At 50.7% G+C, this 16,742-nt stretch overlaps 1 protein-coding gene across 1 annotated transcript in view; it reads right to left on the bottom strand.

Annotated features, from left to right (window-relative positions):
- Positions 1 to 346: 346 nt before the first annotated feature.
- LOC149428608 (retinoic acid receptor responder protein 2-like) overlaps positions 347 to 16,742 on the bottom strand; it is a 32,320-nt gene continuing 15,924 nt past the window's right edge. The window contains exons 3-6 of the mRNA XM_089667206.1: positions 16,408 to 16,509; positions 15,325 to 15,423; positions 4,128 to 4,231; positions 347 to 1,291 (exon numbers count right to left, since the gene is read on the bottom strand). Of these exons, the coding sequence (XP_089523332.1) occupies positions 4,133 to 4,231; positions 15,325 to 15,423; positions 16,408 to 16,509 (300 nt within the window). The 3' untranslated portion in view covers positions 347 to 1,291; positions 4,128 to 4,132. The remainder of the gene's footprint in view (positions 1,292 to 4,127; positions 4,232 to 15,324; positions 15,424 to 16,407; positions 16,510 to 16,742) is intronic.

Raw genomic sequence — 16,742 nt, forward strand, 5'->3', positions numbered from 1 at the left:
TATATATATATATATTTATATTGAATACGGCCAAAATTGTAGCATTTCAAATATATGGAAATATATTTGGGAAGAATATTTTTAAAATATATTTCAAATATATTTTTCTTCCACATGGGTAGTCAGGTGCCGTCTACTTTCTCCACTGCAGGTGGCGCTTGTCTGCAGAAGCACTGCGGTTGAAGAAGAAGCCATAAGGAACATGGCTCCTCTATGGTTTCCTGGGTCACTAGAGAAGCTATCACATTGGTTGCTGCCACCCCATGTGACTCCTGTAGCCATCTTGGATCAGGCAGAGTCTTTTCAAGGCACGTAAAATAGAACAGAGGTGCACCAGCCTAGTGCATTATCCTCAAAACTTGACTTTATTGATATAAACGTGGTAAATATTATACTTATAAACCAACAGATGTACATCAGCTTGTCACAAGGCAACAGCAACATTCCAACCCACAATGCATTTCATCACATGGTGGAAGATACAAAGATCCAACCGTTTGACGCGTTTCGAGGCCTTGCCTCTTCCTCAGAGCTAGAGTCTTTCTAAGGCCCTGGCTCCCAGGTTTGGCCTGTAAGTAGAGGCAGGTACCCCGTCTGGTAGGGTCAGGGAAAAGTTCCTGACAAGGAGGGAAAGCGTTGGGTTGGCTACTTCTCTGGACATCTGCCCACTTGGGTGCAAGACGACCAGGCCACATTCTGCCCCTCTCTACAGATGCTGTCAGTTCGGCTGAAACCTGCTGGTGGACCTGTGAGTATCCTCGGCTAGGCTGCCTTCCCATCGAGTTATTTGTGACCTGTCTTTGCATTGTTTCAATACAAGTTATTTCATGGCACTGGAACTGTGTGTGTTATTGCTGCGGCACCACACTGCACCCCACCGACATGATAAGGGGTTGAGGCCCAATGGGTATGCAGTGTAAACCGACAATTCCTGTGTTGGTGATGTACCCCCCACCCCCCCACCAGGTATACGATAGGTACATTACAAGTCCTGTCACTTCATGACATCCTCTGCAGGTTATTTCAGTGCCACAGCTCTCCACAGACACAAAGGTGGACTCTCACATTAGTGGTCCTCTGGTGGCCTCGTTGTCACCTCTCTAATTCCTATTCCACAATAGTGTGACCCTTCCGTACATACGTCACATTCTGCTCCAGGACTCTTTATATGGAAGTGCTCTTATACAATATACAGATACAGGGGATTATAGGAGGAGGACGGCGAGGTGTATATGGGATCTTCCCGAATATCCGGGATTCAGGATCTTCTCATGCAATGTCTAGACTGGAGCTGAAAACAAACACAGAGAAGTAATCGGTGGGGAGAATGAGGGTCAGCCAAATATCAAAACCTAACCATGTTCCTGTCTTTGGCCCATATTTGTCCATGTTGTCCCTCCTACTGCTACTACCCAACCTTGTCTATATTGTCCCTCCTACTGCTCCCACCCAACCTTGTCCATATTGTCCCTCCTACTGCTCCTACCCAACCTTGTCCATATTGTTCCTCCTACTGCTCCTACCCAACCTTGTCCATATTGTCCCTCCTACTGCTCCTACCCAACCTTGTCCATATTGTTCCTCCTACCCAACCTTGTCCATATTGTCCCTCCTACTGCTCCTACCCAACCTTGTCCATATTGTTCCTCCTACCCAACCTTGTCCATATTGTCCCTCCTACTGCTCCTACCCAACCTTGTCCATATTGTCCCTCCTACTGCTCCTACCCAACCTTGTCCATATTGTTCCTCCTACCCAACCTTGTCCATATTGTCCCTCCTACTGCTCCTACCCAACCTTGTCCATATTGTTCCTCCTACCCAACCTTGTCCATATTGTCCCTCCTACTGCTCCTACCCAACCTTGTCCATATTGTCCCTTCTACTGCTCCTACCAAACCTTGTCCATATTGTCCCTCCTACTGCTCCTACCCAACCTTGTCCATATTGTCCCTCCTACTGCTCCTACCCAACCTTGTCCATATTGTTCCTCCTACCCAACCTTGTCCATATTGTCCCTCCTACTGCTCCTACCCAACCTTGTCCATATTGTCCCTTCTACTGCTCCTACCCAACCTTGTCCATATTGTTCCTCCTACTGCTTCTACCCAACCTTGTCCATATTGTCCCTCCTACTGCTCCTACCCAACCTTGTCCATATTGTCCCTTCTACTGCTCCTACCCGACCTTGTCCATATTGTCCCTCCTACTGCTCCTACCCAACCTTGTCCATATTGTTCCTCCTACCCAACCTTGTCCATATTGTCCCTCCTACTGCTCCTACCCAACCTTGTCCATATTGTCCCTTCTACTGCTCCTACCCAACCTTGTCCATATTGTTCCTCCTACTGCTTCTACCCAACCTTGTCCATATTGTCCCTCCTACTGCTCCTACCCAACCTTGTCCATATTGTCCCTTCTACTGCTCCTACCCGACCTTGTCCATATTGTTCCTCCTACTGCTTCTACCCAACCTTGTCCATATTGTCCCTTCTACTGCTCCTACCCAACCTTGTCCATATTGTCCCTTCTACTGCTCCTACCCGACCTTGTCCATATTGTCCCTTCTACTGCTCCTACCCGACCTTGTCCATATTGTTCCTCCTATCCAACCTTGTCCATATTGTTCCTCCTACTGCTCCTACCCAACCTGTTTTTTTATCAACCCTCCTCTTGCACATCCTTTTCCATATGATTCCTCTTTCTGCTCTTACCCAACCTTGCCCATATCACCACTACACCTGCTCCTGCCCAAACTTGTCCATATCATTCCTTTTCCAGCTCCTGCCCATCCTATCCATATTGTTCCTACTCCTGCTCATACCCAACCATGCCCATATTATCCCTCCTACTGGTTCTGCCCAGTTTTGTCCATATCATCCCTCCTCCTGCCCAACCTTGTCCATATCATCCCTCCTCCTGCCCAACGTTATCCATATCATCCCTCCTCCTGCCCAACCTTATCCATATCATCCCTCCTCCTGTCCAATCTTGTCCATATCATCCCTCCTCCTGTCCAATCTTGTCCATATCATCCCTCCTCCTGCCCAACCTTGTCCATATGATCCCTCCTCCTGCCCAACCTTGTCCATGTCATCTCTCCTCCTGCCCAACCTTGTCCATATCATCCCTCCTCCTGCCCAGCGCCTTGTCCATATCATCCCTCCTGCTGCTCAACCTTGTCCATATCATCCCTACTCCTGCCCAGCCTTGTCCATATCATGGGGGTGTCTCCAGCAGTCCTCCCTCCTGATGGGACTGTCTGTTGGTGTGTCTCTTGTTACTAAATGTAGATTGCCCTGCCCTGTGTCAATATGCAGGGAGGGGGGTTGTCCCGCCCTCTGTCATTATGCAGGGAGGGGGATTGCCCCGCCCTGTGTCATTATGCAGGGAGGGGGGATTGCCCCGCCCTGTGTCATTATGCAAGGGGGGGGTTGTCCCCTGAGTGTATATATCTTGTATCTGTGTTCAAATAAACTAGTCTACCTTCTGGTTTACTTCAAGATGGGTGTCGTCTAGTCTTGTATGGTCAGCGGTGATGTCAGTGGTCGGTGTTCGGACGGGGAAGCGATAGTCTAACGGAAGTACCCAAGCACAGTCTGGGGGTCGGTTCCGTTACAGCGCACTTCCAGCTCCATTCCAAACCTGACTGTCAGATCAGGAGCTGCGTAGAGGTTCAGGCAGGAAATCAGGAAGCGGAATGAAGCCTGAGGATCAGCATTAGAACCAGAATTTTGTAAAGTAGACCAGCGGAGGGCGCCCTCATCCACCCCCTCAGCACAGCTTTGCTCTGTCATGGGTGGTCAGCGCTCAGCGCACTGGTGGTCTGGTGTGGATGCTTTGTGGAGCTCAGACTGGAGTCTTCCAGTAATAGAAGGTGAAACCCAGGGGCGATCTGACCATTCGAGCACTGCCTGAGAGCACGGGGTCAGTAGGAGGCCCCATGGGATTCCCCTGGTACCTTTCATTGGCTCTTTCAAAGGCTTTTTTGGGTGTGGGCGAGGACACAGGGGCCCCATGATCCCCTATTGCCCGGGGGCCCCATGAGTTGTCAGTCTGCCCCTGGTGAGACCGAATCAGCAGTAGAGCTCATCACTGGATCAGATCCAAGATCTCCGTCATACTCACCCCCCTCACTCCGTCTTCTGGAAGCTGTACTTCCCCACATTGGTCTTCCCAGAATCCTTCATCTCCACCTCCTTACACAGATCGTTCCTCCGAGCCTGACGCCCCTATAGAGAGAGGAGATCACACGTCAAAATGAAAAGCAAGAGCCAAATGTGGTTGTAAATCTCCGATCCCGTTCATCACGCCATTGTACATTGACACATGTATGTTCATGGATGGGGTTTGGATCCTAACACGGGTTACAATGAGAGAGAACTTTCTAGAATTTTTTGGAATGTGCCGCCAAGGCAAAAGAGAAAAAAAAAATCCTGCACCTTTAATGCAGCAAACCACAACGCACAGCATGTTCCTTGGAATGCATGGCAGTGCAGGTCTGACCGCACCATATCGTGCTTGTGCATGGGGCGGCAGTAACATGCGTGTTCTGTTCAGCATTTTTCTGTCATGTATTCAGTTGCATGTTCTCTAGTATGCTGACGTCCACTATGTGGTTTGATTTCTTCCTCTGTCCTCCCTTCCGTTTAGTGCTAGTTAGTTCAGTCCTAGCTAGACCCTTCTGTTTCTTTCACGTTCCCTCAGTCACTGCTAGTTATTCTCAGAGACAGGGTGTAATGGAACCGACCCCAGACTGCACTTGGGTACGTCCATTAGACTACCGCTTCCCCGTCCCAACACCGACCACAGACACCACCACTGACCATACAAGACGAGACGACACCAATCTTGAAGTAATCCAGAATGTAGCCTACTTTATTTGAACACAGATACAAGATATATACACTCAGGGGACAATCCCCCCTCCCTGCATAATGACACAGGGCGGGGCAATCCCCCCTCCCTGCATAATGACACAAGGCGGGGCAATCCCCCCTCCCTGCATAATGACACACGGCGGGGCAATCTACATTTAGTAATAAGAGACACACAGGTATTCAAACTTCACACCAGCAGACAGTCCCATAAGGAGGAAGGGCTGCTGGAGACACCCCCAGCCCCACCAATCTAATACACACAAACACATACATCCCATAATAGTTTGCTCTCAAGCCAGACAAAGAATAGAACAATGGGATGCAACCCCATGACACCAAACAATCAACAACCCCCCACCCCAATATTTGGACAGATCACCCTGTACCCCTAACAGGCACAGGGTGACTTACACATAAGAGGGATATGGGGAGCTGAGACAGGGGTTTCCCCACCTCTCCAAAGTGAGCTGTGTTCCATGGGCCCCCCACCCAAAGTGAGCTGTGTTCCATGGGCCCGCCACCCAAAGTGAGCTGTGTTCCATGAGCCCCCCACCCAAAGTGAGCTGTGTTCCATGAGCCCCCCCCCCAAAGTGAGCTGTGTTCCATGAGCCCCCCCCCCAAAGTGGGCTGTGTTCCATGAGCCCCCCACCTAAAGTGAGCTGTGTTCCATGGGCCCCCCACCCAAAGTCACTCCCGTCACACAGGGCTCTTATCGTTTTCTTACACATCAAAGGACTGGAAAAACATCCTCTGTGCTCCAACTATAGAAAGTAAAATTGTGTTGGATTCGGCTTCTGTGTCTTATCGAAGAGTTACGCTGCCTGTGGATGGTGCCGAGTCAGCAGGTGACCGTACTGTCCAGACAGACTGGCTCTAAGGACACATATCATGGCATTGAGGGACATTTGAAAACAGAACAGCTTATTACAGAAACACCTAGGAACTCACTTGTGAAATGCTGACAATGCGACTGAATGCCCGTCATTCGCACACTGTGACGGAACCGACCCAGACTGCACTTGGGTATTCCCGTTATAATACCGCTTCCCCGTCCGAACACTGACCTCAGACACCACCGCTGACCATACAAGACTAGATGACACCAATCTGTCCGAACACCGACCACTGACACCACAGAGACCATACAGGACTAGACGACACCAATCTGTCCGAACACCGACCACTGACACCACAGAGACCATACAGGACTAGACGACACCAATCTGTCCGAACACTGACCAGTGACACCACAGAGACCATACAGGACTAGACGACACCAATCTGTCCGAACACTGACCAGTGACACCACAGAGACCATACAGGACTAGACGACACCAATCTGTCCGAACACTGACCAGTGACACCACAGAGACCATACAGGACTAGACGACACCAATCTGTCCGAACACTGACCAGTGACACCACAGAGACCATACAGGACTAGACGACACCGGTCTTGAAGTAAACCAGGAAGTAGACTACCTTATTGGAACACAGATACAATATATATACACTCAGGGGACAATCCTCCCCCCCCCCCGCATAATGACACAGGGCGGGGCAATCTACATGTAGTAACAAGAGACACACCAGCAGACAGTCTCATCAGGAGGGAGGGCTGCTGGAGACACCCCCCCACCAAGCCAATACACATAAACACATACATCCCATAATAGTTTGCTCCCAAGCAAGACAAACAATAGAACAATGGGATGCAACCGCATGGCACCAAACAATCCACAACCCCCCCCCCCAATGTTAGGACAGATCACTCTGTACTCCTAACAGGCACAGGGTGACTTACACACAAGAGGGATATGGTGAGCTGAGACAGGGGTCTCCCCACCCCTCCAAAGTGAGCTGTGTTCCATGGCCCCCCACCCAAAGTGAGCTGTGTTCCATAGGCCCCCCACCCAAAGTGAGCTGTGTTCCATAGGCCCCCCACCCAAAGTGAGCTGTGTTCCATGGGCCCCCCACCCAAAGTGAGCTGTGTTCCATAGGCCCCCCACCCAAAGTGAGCTGTGTTCCATGGGCCCCCCACCCAAAGTGAGCTGTGTTCCATGGGCCCCCCACCCAAAGTGAGCTGTGTTCCATGGGCCCCCCACCCAAGGTGAGCTGTGTTCCATGGGCCCCCCACCCAAAGTCACACACACAGATTATACTTTAGTCTTTCCGGTTTTCAGTTTACAACACATTAAGAGAGGACCTATGAAAATAAAGCAAACCTGTTGCAGGTGTAATGTGCAGAACCTAGAGATCCCAGACCTCCGGCTCCGTCACTTGGACCACTTAGAGCTCTACAGTTGAATGGAAGGTGCCCACCATTTCCGGCCTCTTGCACATTCCTATTGGTCATTGAAGCAGGCCATCATAGTGATGGGCCAATAGGAATGCTTGGAGGGCAGGAGCGGCAGGAGGGAGGTAGCAGCAAGCAATATCCATTGTGGTCCAACATTTGGCCTTCAAGTCAGGGTATTAGAGACTGCTGTAGGTTTGGTTTTTCATTTGGTTTTTTTATGACAGGGTCTCTTTAAAGTTCAAAATGGAAACACCTGACCTGTCAATTTCAGCTCTTAAACTGTAAGGGAAGAAAGAAGACAAATATAGAGAGTCTGCCTGACCACAGAGGCCCCTGGACCTGTAGGAGTGACGGGTGATATCTCTGGGCCTTCTCTGTATGCATTCCAATGTACCACAAGATGCTCTCACTAATGGAGTATAGAGGAGATCTTGTACCGTGTGCCCCTCTGAAACGGTTTTCATTTTGTTACTAGAGATCTCCCTCCCCTGAGTTCAAGGTTTCCATTTCCACTTAGAACATTGTTGTCTATGTAGGACCTCATTTCTCCAAGTCATGGTATATCTAGTTGTACTTGTTCACCTTCAGTTGGCCTTCAATGATGTTGAAGACATTTTGTAGCTTCGGTTCTTTGCCTTTGCCTCTGTTTTCCACAGAATGAATTTCATTTACCTGGTGATGGAGGCCAATGGAGAGAGGGCTTCCCTTGCGGCTAAGTTCCGGACTCCGAGAGTGGGACAGCGGGAGTCAGGCCCAAAGTGGCACAGGTCACCTGTAGGAGGGCTGGTTGGTGGTCCACTCAGAGCATAGCTGGTGCACGGAGATAGGTCTGCAGACAGGAGGCGCCTGTGCGTGGTATGCAAGCCCTTCCGGGATTTAGGTGTTTACTGGGTAGTCGGTTTAAACCAAGGTCAGGTACCAGGTGGGAATCAGAGCGGACGTAGCCAGATGGGATAGCCGAGGTCATACACAGAGGAGCGAGAGAGAGAGAGAGAGAGAGAGAGAGAGAGAGAGAGAGAGTATCCATAAGCCAAGCCAAAGTCAGATCCGGGGTAAGGCAGAGTAGACAGGTCCAGGAGCAAGCCGAGTCGGTAACAGGAAATCTGTCAGGAATGGACTCAGCACTGGTGGTGGGACTCACCTGCCGTGTGGGCTGCAGTACCAGGGCTGACCAGCGGGTGCTCTCAGCAGCCAGAAGCTCACTTCTGCAGTCAGCCAACACCTGGGGCTGATTACAGGAGGTGTATTTAAGGAATGACCAGGCCTGTGATCTGTGCCTTGGTGTAAATGTTTCCCATGAGCCCTTGTATCCTGTATCTTGTTCCTGTCCTGTAAGTATGTTTCCTTGTTGCCAAACTCTGCCTGTTCTGATTTACGCTGACCCTCTCCTGCTCTGACCCCGGCTCGTTCCTGACCATCCTTCTGCCTGCCCCTCGGTACCACGCTGCCCGCTACCTGCTGAACCTGGCTTGTGACCCCGACCATTCTCCGCGTCCTGGGAAACCCTGTGCTGTGGACCACCAGAGATCCCGTTGGGCAGAGCCTGACAGTACCTTGCGGCCTGCCTGACCATTCCACCTCTCCAGCCCTGACTACGCCTGTGTTCTTGAAGCCTGCTACTTCCCTGTGTCAGTCCACACATTTCTGGTCACACCCGGATCCCTAACAAAATCACAGGTCAAAATCACAGGAAACAGGAACAGGGCACGGGGAGCTAGAGATCATCCAGCAACTTGAAGAAGTGATGAGCCTCCTCATAAAGGCCGTCTGGCACCAAACAAAGGCTGATGTGTGCTTCTGCGGCCATGCAGGGTACTGGCAGAAATGCCAGATCTTCCAGAACTTCTGCCGTGGACAGGACCCTGACAATGAATTTCAGCTGTAGGAGGGGATTCCTGCTTCCAAAGTGCCGGTATGCAGTCTTTGCCTGCATTTAGCAGGTGGATCAACATCAAGTTCTGTATTTCGGGAGATCAGTGTAGCGCGGTAGATATGTACAGTAGATGGGTCTGTACCTGGGACAATATCAGTAAGCTTGTTGATGGTCTCCCCAACCATTAACCACTTCCCGACCGGCCGTTGCATATAAACGGCCGGACGGTGGCAGTGAAGGGTTGGGTGGATGTTTATAAACGGCCTCCCCGCACCCTGCTTGTGCGCGCTCCCTGGGAGCACGCAGCACTGCGATCCGGTGCCCGCTGTGTCCTCCGGACACAGTGAAACACCGATCGTCGGACGGGACCTCTATACGAGGTCCCGATCATGTGATCACTGATTGGCCAATCAGTGATCACATGCAAAGTAGTAAGCAAGATGTCACTTGAGACATCATTGCTTACTACATGTGAAATCTGTGAATGATCACCGAGGTCACATGGCAAAGATATATAATGAAATATTATTTATTTGCAAAATTTTATAAAAAAAAAAAAACACTTTTTTTCAAAATTTTTGGACTTTCATTTACATAGCAAAAAAAAATAAAAATCCCAGCGGTGAATAAATACCACCAAAATAAAGCTTTATCTGTCTCAAACAAATGCTAAAGAATTCATATGGGTGCAGTGTTGCATGACCGCGCAATTGTCATTCAAAGTGTGACAGCGCTGAAAGCTGAAAATTGCCCTGGTCAGGAAGGGGGTAGAAGTGCCCTGTAGGCAGGGAGGGGGTAGAAGTGTCCGGTAGGCAGGAAGGGGGTAGAAGTGTCCTGTAGGCAGGAAGGGGGTAGAAGTGCCCTGTAGGCAGGAAGGGGGTAGAAGTGTCCGGTGGGCAGGAAGGGGGTAGAAGTGCCCTGTAGGCAGGAAGGGGGTAGAAGTGTCCTGTAGGCAGGAAGGGGGTAGAAGTGCCCGGTAGGCAGGAAGGGGGTAGTAGTGCCCTGTAGGCAGGAAGGGGGTAGAAGTGCCCTGTAGGCAGGAAGGGGGTAGAAGTGCCCGGTAGGCAGGAAGGGGGTAGAAGTGCCCTGTAGGCAGGAAGGGGGTAGAAGTGCCCGGTAGGCAGGAAGGGGGTAGAAGTGCACGGTGGGCAGGAAGGGGGTAGAAGTGCCCTGTAGGCGGGAAGGGGGTAGAAGTGTCCTGTAGGCAGGAAGGGGGTAGAAGTGCCCTGTAGGCAGGAAGGGGGTAGAAGTGCCCTGTAGGCAGGAAGAGGGTAGAAGTGTCCTGTAGGCAGGAAGGGGGTAGAAGTGCCCTGTAGGCAGGAAGGGGGTAGAAGTGTCCGGTGGGCAGGAAGGGGGTAGAAGTGCCCTGTAGGCAGGAAGGGGGTAGAAGTGTCCGGTGGGCAGGAAGAGGGTAGAAGTGTCCTGGGGGCAGGAAGGGGGTAGAAGTGCCCGGGGGGCAGGAAGTGGGTAGAAGTGCCTGGTAGGCAGGAAGGGGGTAGAAGTGCCCTGTAGGCAGGAAGGGGGTAGAAGTGCCCTGTAGGCAGGAAGGGGGTAGAAGTGTCCGGTGGGCAGGAAGGGGGTAGAAGTGCCCTGTAGGCAGGAAGGGGGTAGAAGTGTCCGGTGGGCAGGAAGAGGGTAGAAGTGTCCTGGGGGCAGGAAGGGGGTAGAAGTGCCCGGGGGGCAGGAAGGGGGTAGAAGTGCCTGGTAGGCAGGAAGGGGGTAGAAGTGCCCTGTAGGCAGGAAGGGGGTAGAAGTGCCTGGTAGGCAGGAAGGGGGTAGAAGTGCTCGGTAGGCAGGAAGGGGGTAGAAGTGCCCTGTAGGCAGGAAGGGGGTAGAAGTGCCCTGTAGGCAGGAAAGGGGTAGAAGTGTCCTGTAGGCAGGAAGGGGGTAGAAGTGTCCTGTAGGCAGGAAGGGGGTAGAAGTGTCCGGTAGGCAGGAAGGGGGTAGAAGTGTCCTGTAGGCAGGAAGGGGGTAGAAGTGTCCGGTAGGCAGGAAGGGGGTAGAAGTGTCCGGTAGGCAGGAAGGGGGTAGAAGTGTCCGGTAGGCAGGAAGGGGGTAGAAGTGTCCTGTAGGCAGGAAGGGGGTAGAAGTGCCCTGTAGGCAGGAAGGGGGTAGAAGTGTCCTGTAGGCAGGAAGGGGGTAGAAGTGCCCTGTAGGCAGGAAGGGGGTAGAAGTGTCCTGTAGGCAGGAAGGGGGTAGAAGTGCCCTGTAGACAGGAAGGGGGTAGAAGTGCCCTGTAGGCAGGAAGGGGGTAGAAGTGCCCTGTAGGCAGGAAGGGGGTAGAAGTGTCCTGTAGGCAGGAAGGGGGTAGAAGTGCCCTGTAGGCAGGAAGGGGGTAGAAGTGTCCAGTAGGCAGGAAGGGGGTAGAAGTGCCCTGTAGGCAGGAAGGGGGTAGAAGTGCCCTGTAGGCAGGAAGGGGGTAGAAGTGTCCTGTAGGCAGGAAGGGGGTAGAAGTGCCCTGTAGGCAGGAAGGGGGTAGAAGTGTCCAGTAGGCAGGAAGGGGGTAGAAGTGCCCTGTAGGCAGGAAGGGGGTAGAAGTGCACGGTGGGCAGGAAGGGGGTAGAAGTGTCCGGTCTGGAAGTGGTTAAAAACCTTCCAGCACTACAAACATTCCAGTTTCAAACGGGTCCAGAAAATGCAGAACATGGTACCCCTGCATCTTTGCATCGCCAACAGACATTTACTGCCTCAGAATGGATTGTCCTCAGTAATGTGGGGACCTTATACCAGCGAGTGAGGACCTTGTACTCGGATTCCTGGTGTTTGTTTGCAATGGCCTCCTTGTATTTACTTTCAGCCTCCTTCCTGCTCTATCCTACTATTCCTCTCCACCGGCACCTTTCTCTCCCCGCTCAAACATGCACTGGTTACCCCCATACTTAATAAACCCTCGCTGGACCCCACCTGTTTGAATAACTTGCTCCAACTTTGCCTCCAAGCTTCTCGAGCTCCTTGTCCACAACCATATGAGTTGCTACCTCATGGGTTGAGGTTAGGGTTCTGTGTAGGACACTGGAGTTCCTCCACCCCAAACTGGTCACACCATTTTTTATAGAGCACAGTTGTAAGGGCAGTATTCTACTCACTGACCACTACTCTAAGGGACATTCTTCCCACTGACCCCCCAATGTAAGGGACATTCTTCCCACTGACCCCCAATGTAAGGGGCATTCTTCCCACTGACCCCCAATGTAAGGGACATTCTTCCCACTGACCCCCCCAATGTAAGGGACATTCTTCCCACTGATCCCCAATGTAAGGGGCATTCTTCCCACTGACCCCCAATGTAAGGGACATTCTTCCCACTGATCCCCAATGTAAGGGGCATTCTTCCCACTGACCCCCCAATGTAAGGGACATTCTTCCCACTGATCCCCAATGTAAGGGGCATTCTTCCCACTGACCCCCAATGTAAGGGACATTCTTCCCACTGACCCCCCCAATGTAAGGGACATTCTTCCCACTGACCCCCCCAATGTAAGGGACATTCTTCCCACTGACCCCCAATGTAAGGGACATTCTTCCCACTGACCCCCAATGTAAGGGACATTCTTCCCACTGATCACCAATGTAAGGAACATTCTTCCCACTGATCCCCAATGTAAGGGGCATTCTTCCCACTGACCCCCAATGTAAGGGACATTCTTCCCACTGACCCCCAATGTAAGGGACATTCTTCCCACTGACCCCCCAATGTAAGGGACATTCTTCCCACTGACCCCCAATGTAAGGGACATTCTTCCCACTGACCACCAATGTAAGGGACATTCTTCCCACCGACCCCCAATGTAAGGGACATTCTTCCCACCGACCCCCAATGTAAGGGACATTCTTCCCACTGACCCCCAATGTAAGGGACATTCTTCCCACTGACCCCCAATGTAAGGGACATTCTTCCCACTGACCACCAATGTAAGGGACATTCTTCCCACTGACCCCCAATGTAAGGGACATTCTTCCCACTGATCCCCAATGTAAGGGGCATTCTTCCCACTGACCCCCAATGTAAGGGACATTCTTCCCACTGACCCCCCCAATGTAAGGGACATTCTTCCCACTGACCCTTAATGTAAGGAGCATTCTTCCCACTGACCCCCAATGTAAGGGACATTCTTCTCACTGACCCCCAATGTAAGAGACATTCTTCCCACTGATCACCAATGTAAGGGACATTCTTCCCACTGACCCCCAATGTAAGGGACATTCTTCCCACTGATCACCAATGTAAGGGACATTCTTCCCACTGACCCCCAATGTAAGGGACATTCTTCCCACCGACCCCCAATGTAAGGGACATTCTTCCCACTGACCCCCAATGTAAGGGACATTCTTCCCACTGACCACCAATGTAAGGGACATTCTTCCCACTGACCACCAATGTAAGGGACATTCTTCCCACCGACCCCCAATGTAAGGGACATTCTTCCCACCGACCCCCAATGTAAGGGACATTCTTCCCACTGACCCCCAATGTAAGGGACATTCTTCCCACTGACCACCAATGTAAGGGACATTCTTCCCACTGACCCCCAATGTAAGGGACATTCTTCCCACTGATCCCCAATGTAAGGGGCATTCTTCCCACTGACCCCCAATGTAAGGGACATTCTTCCCACTGACCCCCCCAATGTAAGGGACATTCTTCCCACTGACCCTTAATGTAAGGAGCATTCTTCCCACTGACCCCCAATGTAAGGGACATTCTTCTCACTGACCCCCAATGTAAGAGACATTCTTCCCACTGATCACCAATGTAAGGGACATTCTTCCCACTGACCCCCAATGTAAGGGACATTCTTCCCACTGATCACCAATGTAAGGGACATTCTTCCCACTGACCCCCAATGTAAGGGACATTCTTCCCACTGACCCCCAATGTAAGGGACATTCTTCCCACTGACCCCCAATGTAAGGGACATTCTTCCCACTGATCCCCAATGTAAGGGGCATTCTTCCCACTGACCCCCAATGTAAGGGACATTCTTCCCACTGACCCCCCCAATGTAAGGGACATTCTTCCCACTGACCCCCCCAATGTAAGGGACATTCTTCCCACTGACCCCCAATGTAAGGGACATTCTTCCCACTGACCCCCATTGTAAGGGACATTCTTCCCACTGACCCCCAATGTAAGGGACATTCTTCCCACTGACCCCCATTGTAAGGGACATTCTTCCCACTGACCCCCAATGTAAGGGACATTCTTCCCACTGACCCCCAATGTAAGGGACATTCTTCCCACTGACCCCCAATGTAAGGGACATTCTTCCCACTGACCCCCCAATGTAAGGGACATTCTTCCCAGTGACCCCCAATGTATGGGACATTCTTCCCACTGACCCCCCAATGTAAGGGACATTCTTCCCACTGATCACCAATGTAAGGGACATTCTTCCCACCGACCCCCAATGTAAGGGACATTCTTCCCACTGACCCCCCAATGTAAGGGTAGCATTGTTCCCACTGACCCCCAATGTAAGGGACATTCTTCCCACTGACCCCCCAATGTAAGGGACATTCTTCCCACTGATCACCAATGTAAGGGACATTCTTCCCACTAACCCCCAATGTATGGGACATTCTTCCCACTGACCCCCCAATGTAAGGGACATTCTTCCCACTAACCCCCAATGTAAGGGACATTCTTCCCACTGACCCCCCAATGTAAGGGTAGCATTGTTCCCACTGACCCCCAATGTAAGGGACATTCTTCCCACTGACCCCCAATGTAAGGGACATTCTTCCCACTGACCCCCAATGTAAGGGACATTCTTCCCACTGACCCCCAATGTAAGGGACATTCTTCCCACTGACCCCCCAATGTAAGGGACATTCTTCCCACTGACCCCCCAATGTAAGGGACATTCTTCCCACTGACCCCCAATGTAAGGGACATTCTTCCCACTGACCCCCCAATGTAAGGGACATTCTTCCCACTGACCCCCAATGTAAGGGACATTCTTCCCACTGACCCCCCAATGTAAGGGACATTCTTCCCACTGACCCCCCAATGTAAGGGACATTCTTCCCACCGATCACCAATGAATTAATTTTAGGAGGTGTTCCAGGGGACATGAAAATTATTTCAAGAGTTTCTTGGGGATAAAAAGGTTGAGATAGGCGGCTCTATACATATATGTGGTCACCGATGGAACATAGGAAAAATAAATATTAAATAAACCATACATAAGTGGCCACGTGCCGGATGAAGTGAAAGCTCTGAAACTGGAGTACTGATACCAGGAAGGACTGGTCAGCATTTTGTGGATTTACCTCATTTAGGTGTCGTGGCAGGATGCATTCTTCAACCTGAGATATGACCACGTGAGAGTCGTATTCAAACTTGTAACACCCGAAGCAGTTATAGCTCCTCTGTGGAGACAAAACCATGGAGACACATTGTCACCAGGAGGTCAGAAAGTATTATAAGTCACAACGTCACCAGGTGAGGTCAGATAGTGGAGCAGTGTGTAGTAATTCATTCACAATGTACAAGCTGGAACAGTGTGGAGTAATTCATTCACAATGTAAAAGGTGGAGCAGTGTGGTGTAACTCATTCACAATGTACAAGGTGGAGCAGTGTGGTGTAACTCATTCACAATGTACAAGGTGGAGCAGTGTGGTGTAATTTATTCACAATGTAAAAGCTGGAACAGTGTGGAGTAATTCATTCACAATGTACAAGATAGAGCAGTGTGGTGTAATTTATTCACAATGTACAAAGTGGAGCAGGTGGAACAGTGTGCAGCAAATAATTCACAATGTACAAGGTGTAGAAGTGTGGTGTAATTCATTCACAATGTACAGAATGAAACTGTGTGGAGTAATACATTTACAATGTACAGAGTGGAGCAGTGTGGTGTAATTCATTCACAATGTACAAGGTGGAGCAGTGTGGTGTAATTCATTCACAATGTACAAGGTGGAGCAGTGTGGTGTAATTCATTCACAATGTACAGAGTGGTGTAATTCATTCACAATGTACAGAGTGGTGTAATTCAATCACAATATACATAGTGAAGCATTGTGGAGTCATTATTTCACAATGAGTGGAGCAGTGTGGTGTAAGTCATTCACAATGTACAGAGTGGAGCAGTGTTGAGTAAATCATTCACAATGTACAGAGTGAAGCAAGTGGAGTAATTCATTCACAATGTACAGAGTGGAGCAGTGTGGAGTAATTCATTCACAATGTACAGAGTGGAGCAGTGTGGAGTGTGCAATACATGATGTACAGGGTGGAGCAATATGTAAATGAGATATGGCACACAGAAGTGAGAGGCGCCTGAACTCCGCCCCCCATACCTCCCCCCTGGTATACAACCCTCCAATCTCCAGGCTTGTCAGACACTTACTGCGTTCTTTCCAGCCTTGCAGTCCAATTTGCTCCAGTCATGTTTGCGGCATGACGTCTGTTTCACCAGAAACTCCACATTGACGAATATCCCAGAATTGTACTGCAGGAAGATAGAGAGAGTGAAGACACGAGGTGACATTCGTTCTAATGCTCCGCCCATAATGCTTCTCCCGCGAGGAAACAATCAGCGCATGTGGGGAGGAGTTTGCTCTAATGCTCCGCCCATAACGCTTCTCCCATGAGGAAACAATCAGCACATGTGGGGTGGAGTTTGCTCTAATGCTCCGCCCATAATGCTTCTCCCATGAGGAAACAATCAGTGCATGTGGGGAG

This window comes from Staurois parvus, unplaced genomic scaffold (assembly GCF_062004578.1).
Source record: "Staurois parvus isolate SC_StPar_1 unplaced genomic scaffold, SC_StPar_1.0 ptg003095l, whole genome shotgun sequence".
Classification (NCBI taxonomy): domain Eukaryota; kingdom Metazoa; phylum Chordata; class Amphibia; order Anura; family Ranidae; genus Staurois; species Staurois parvus.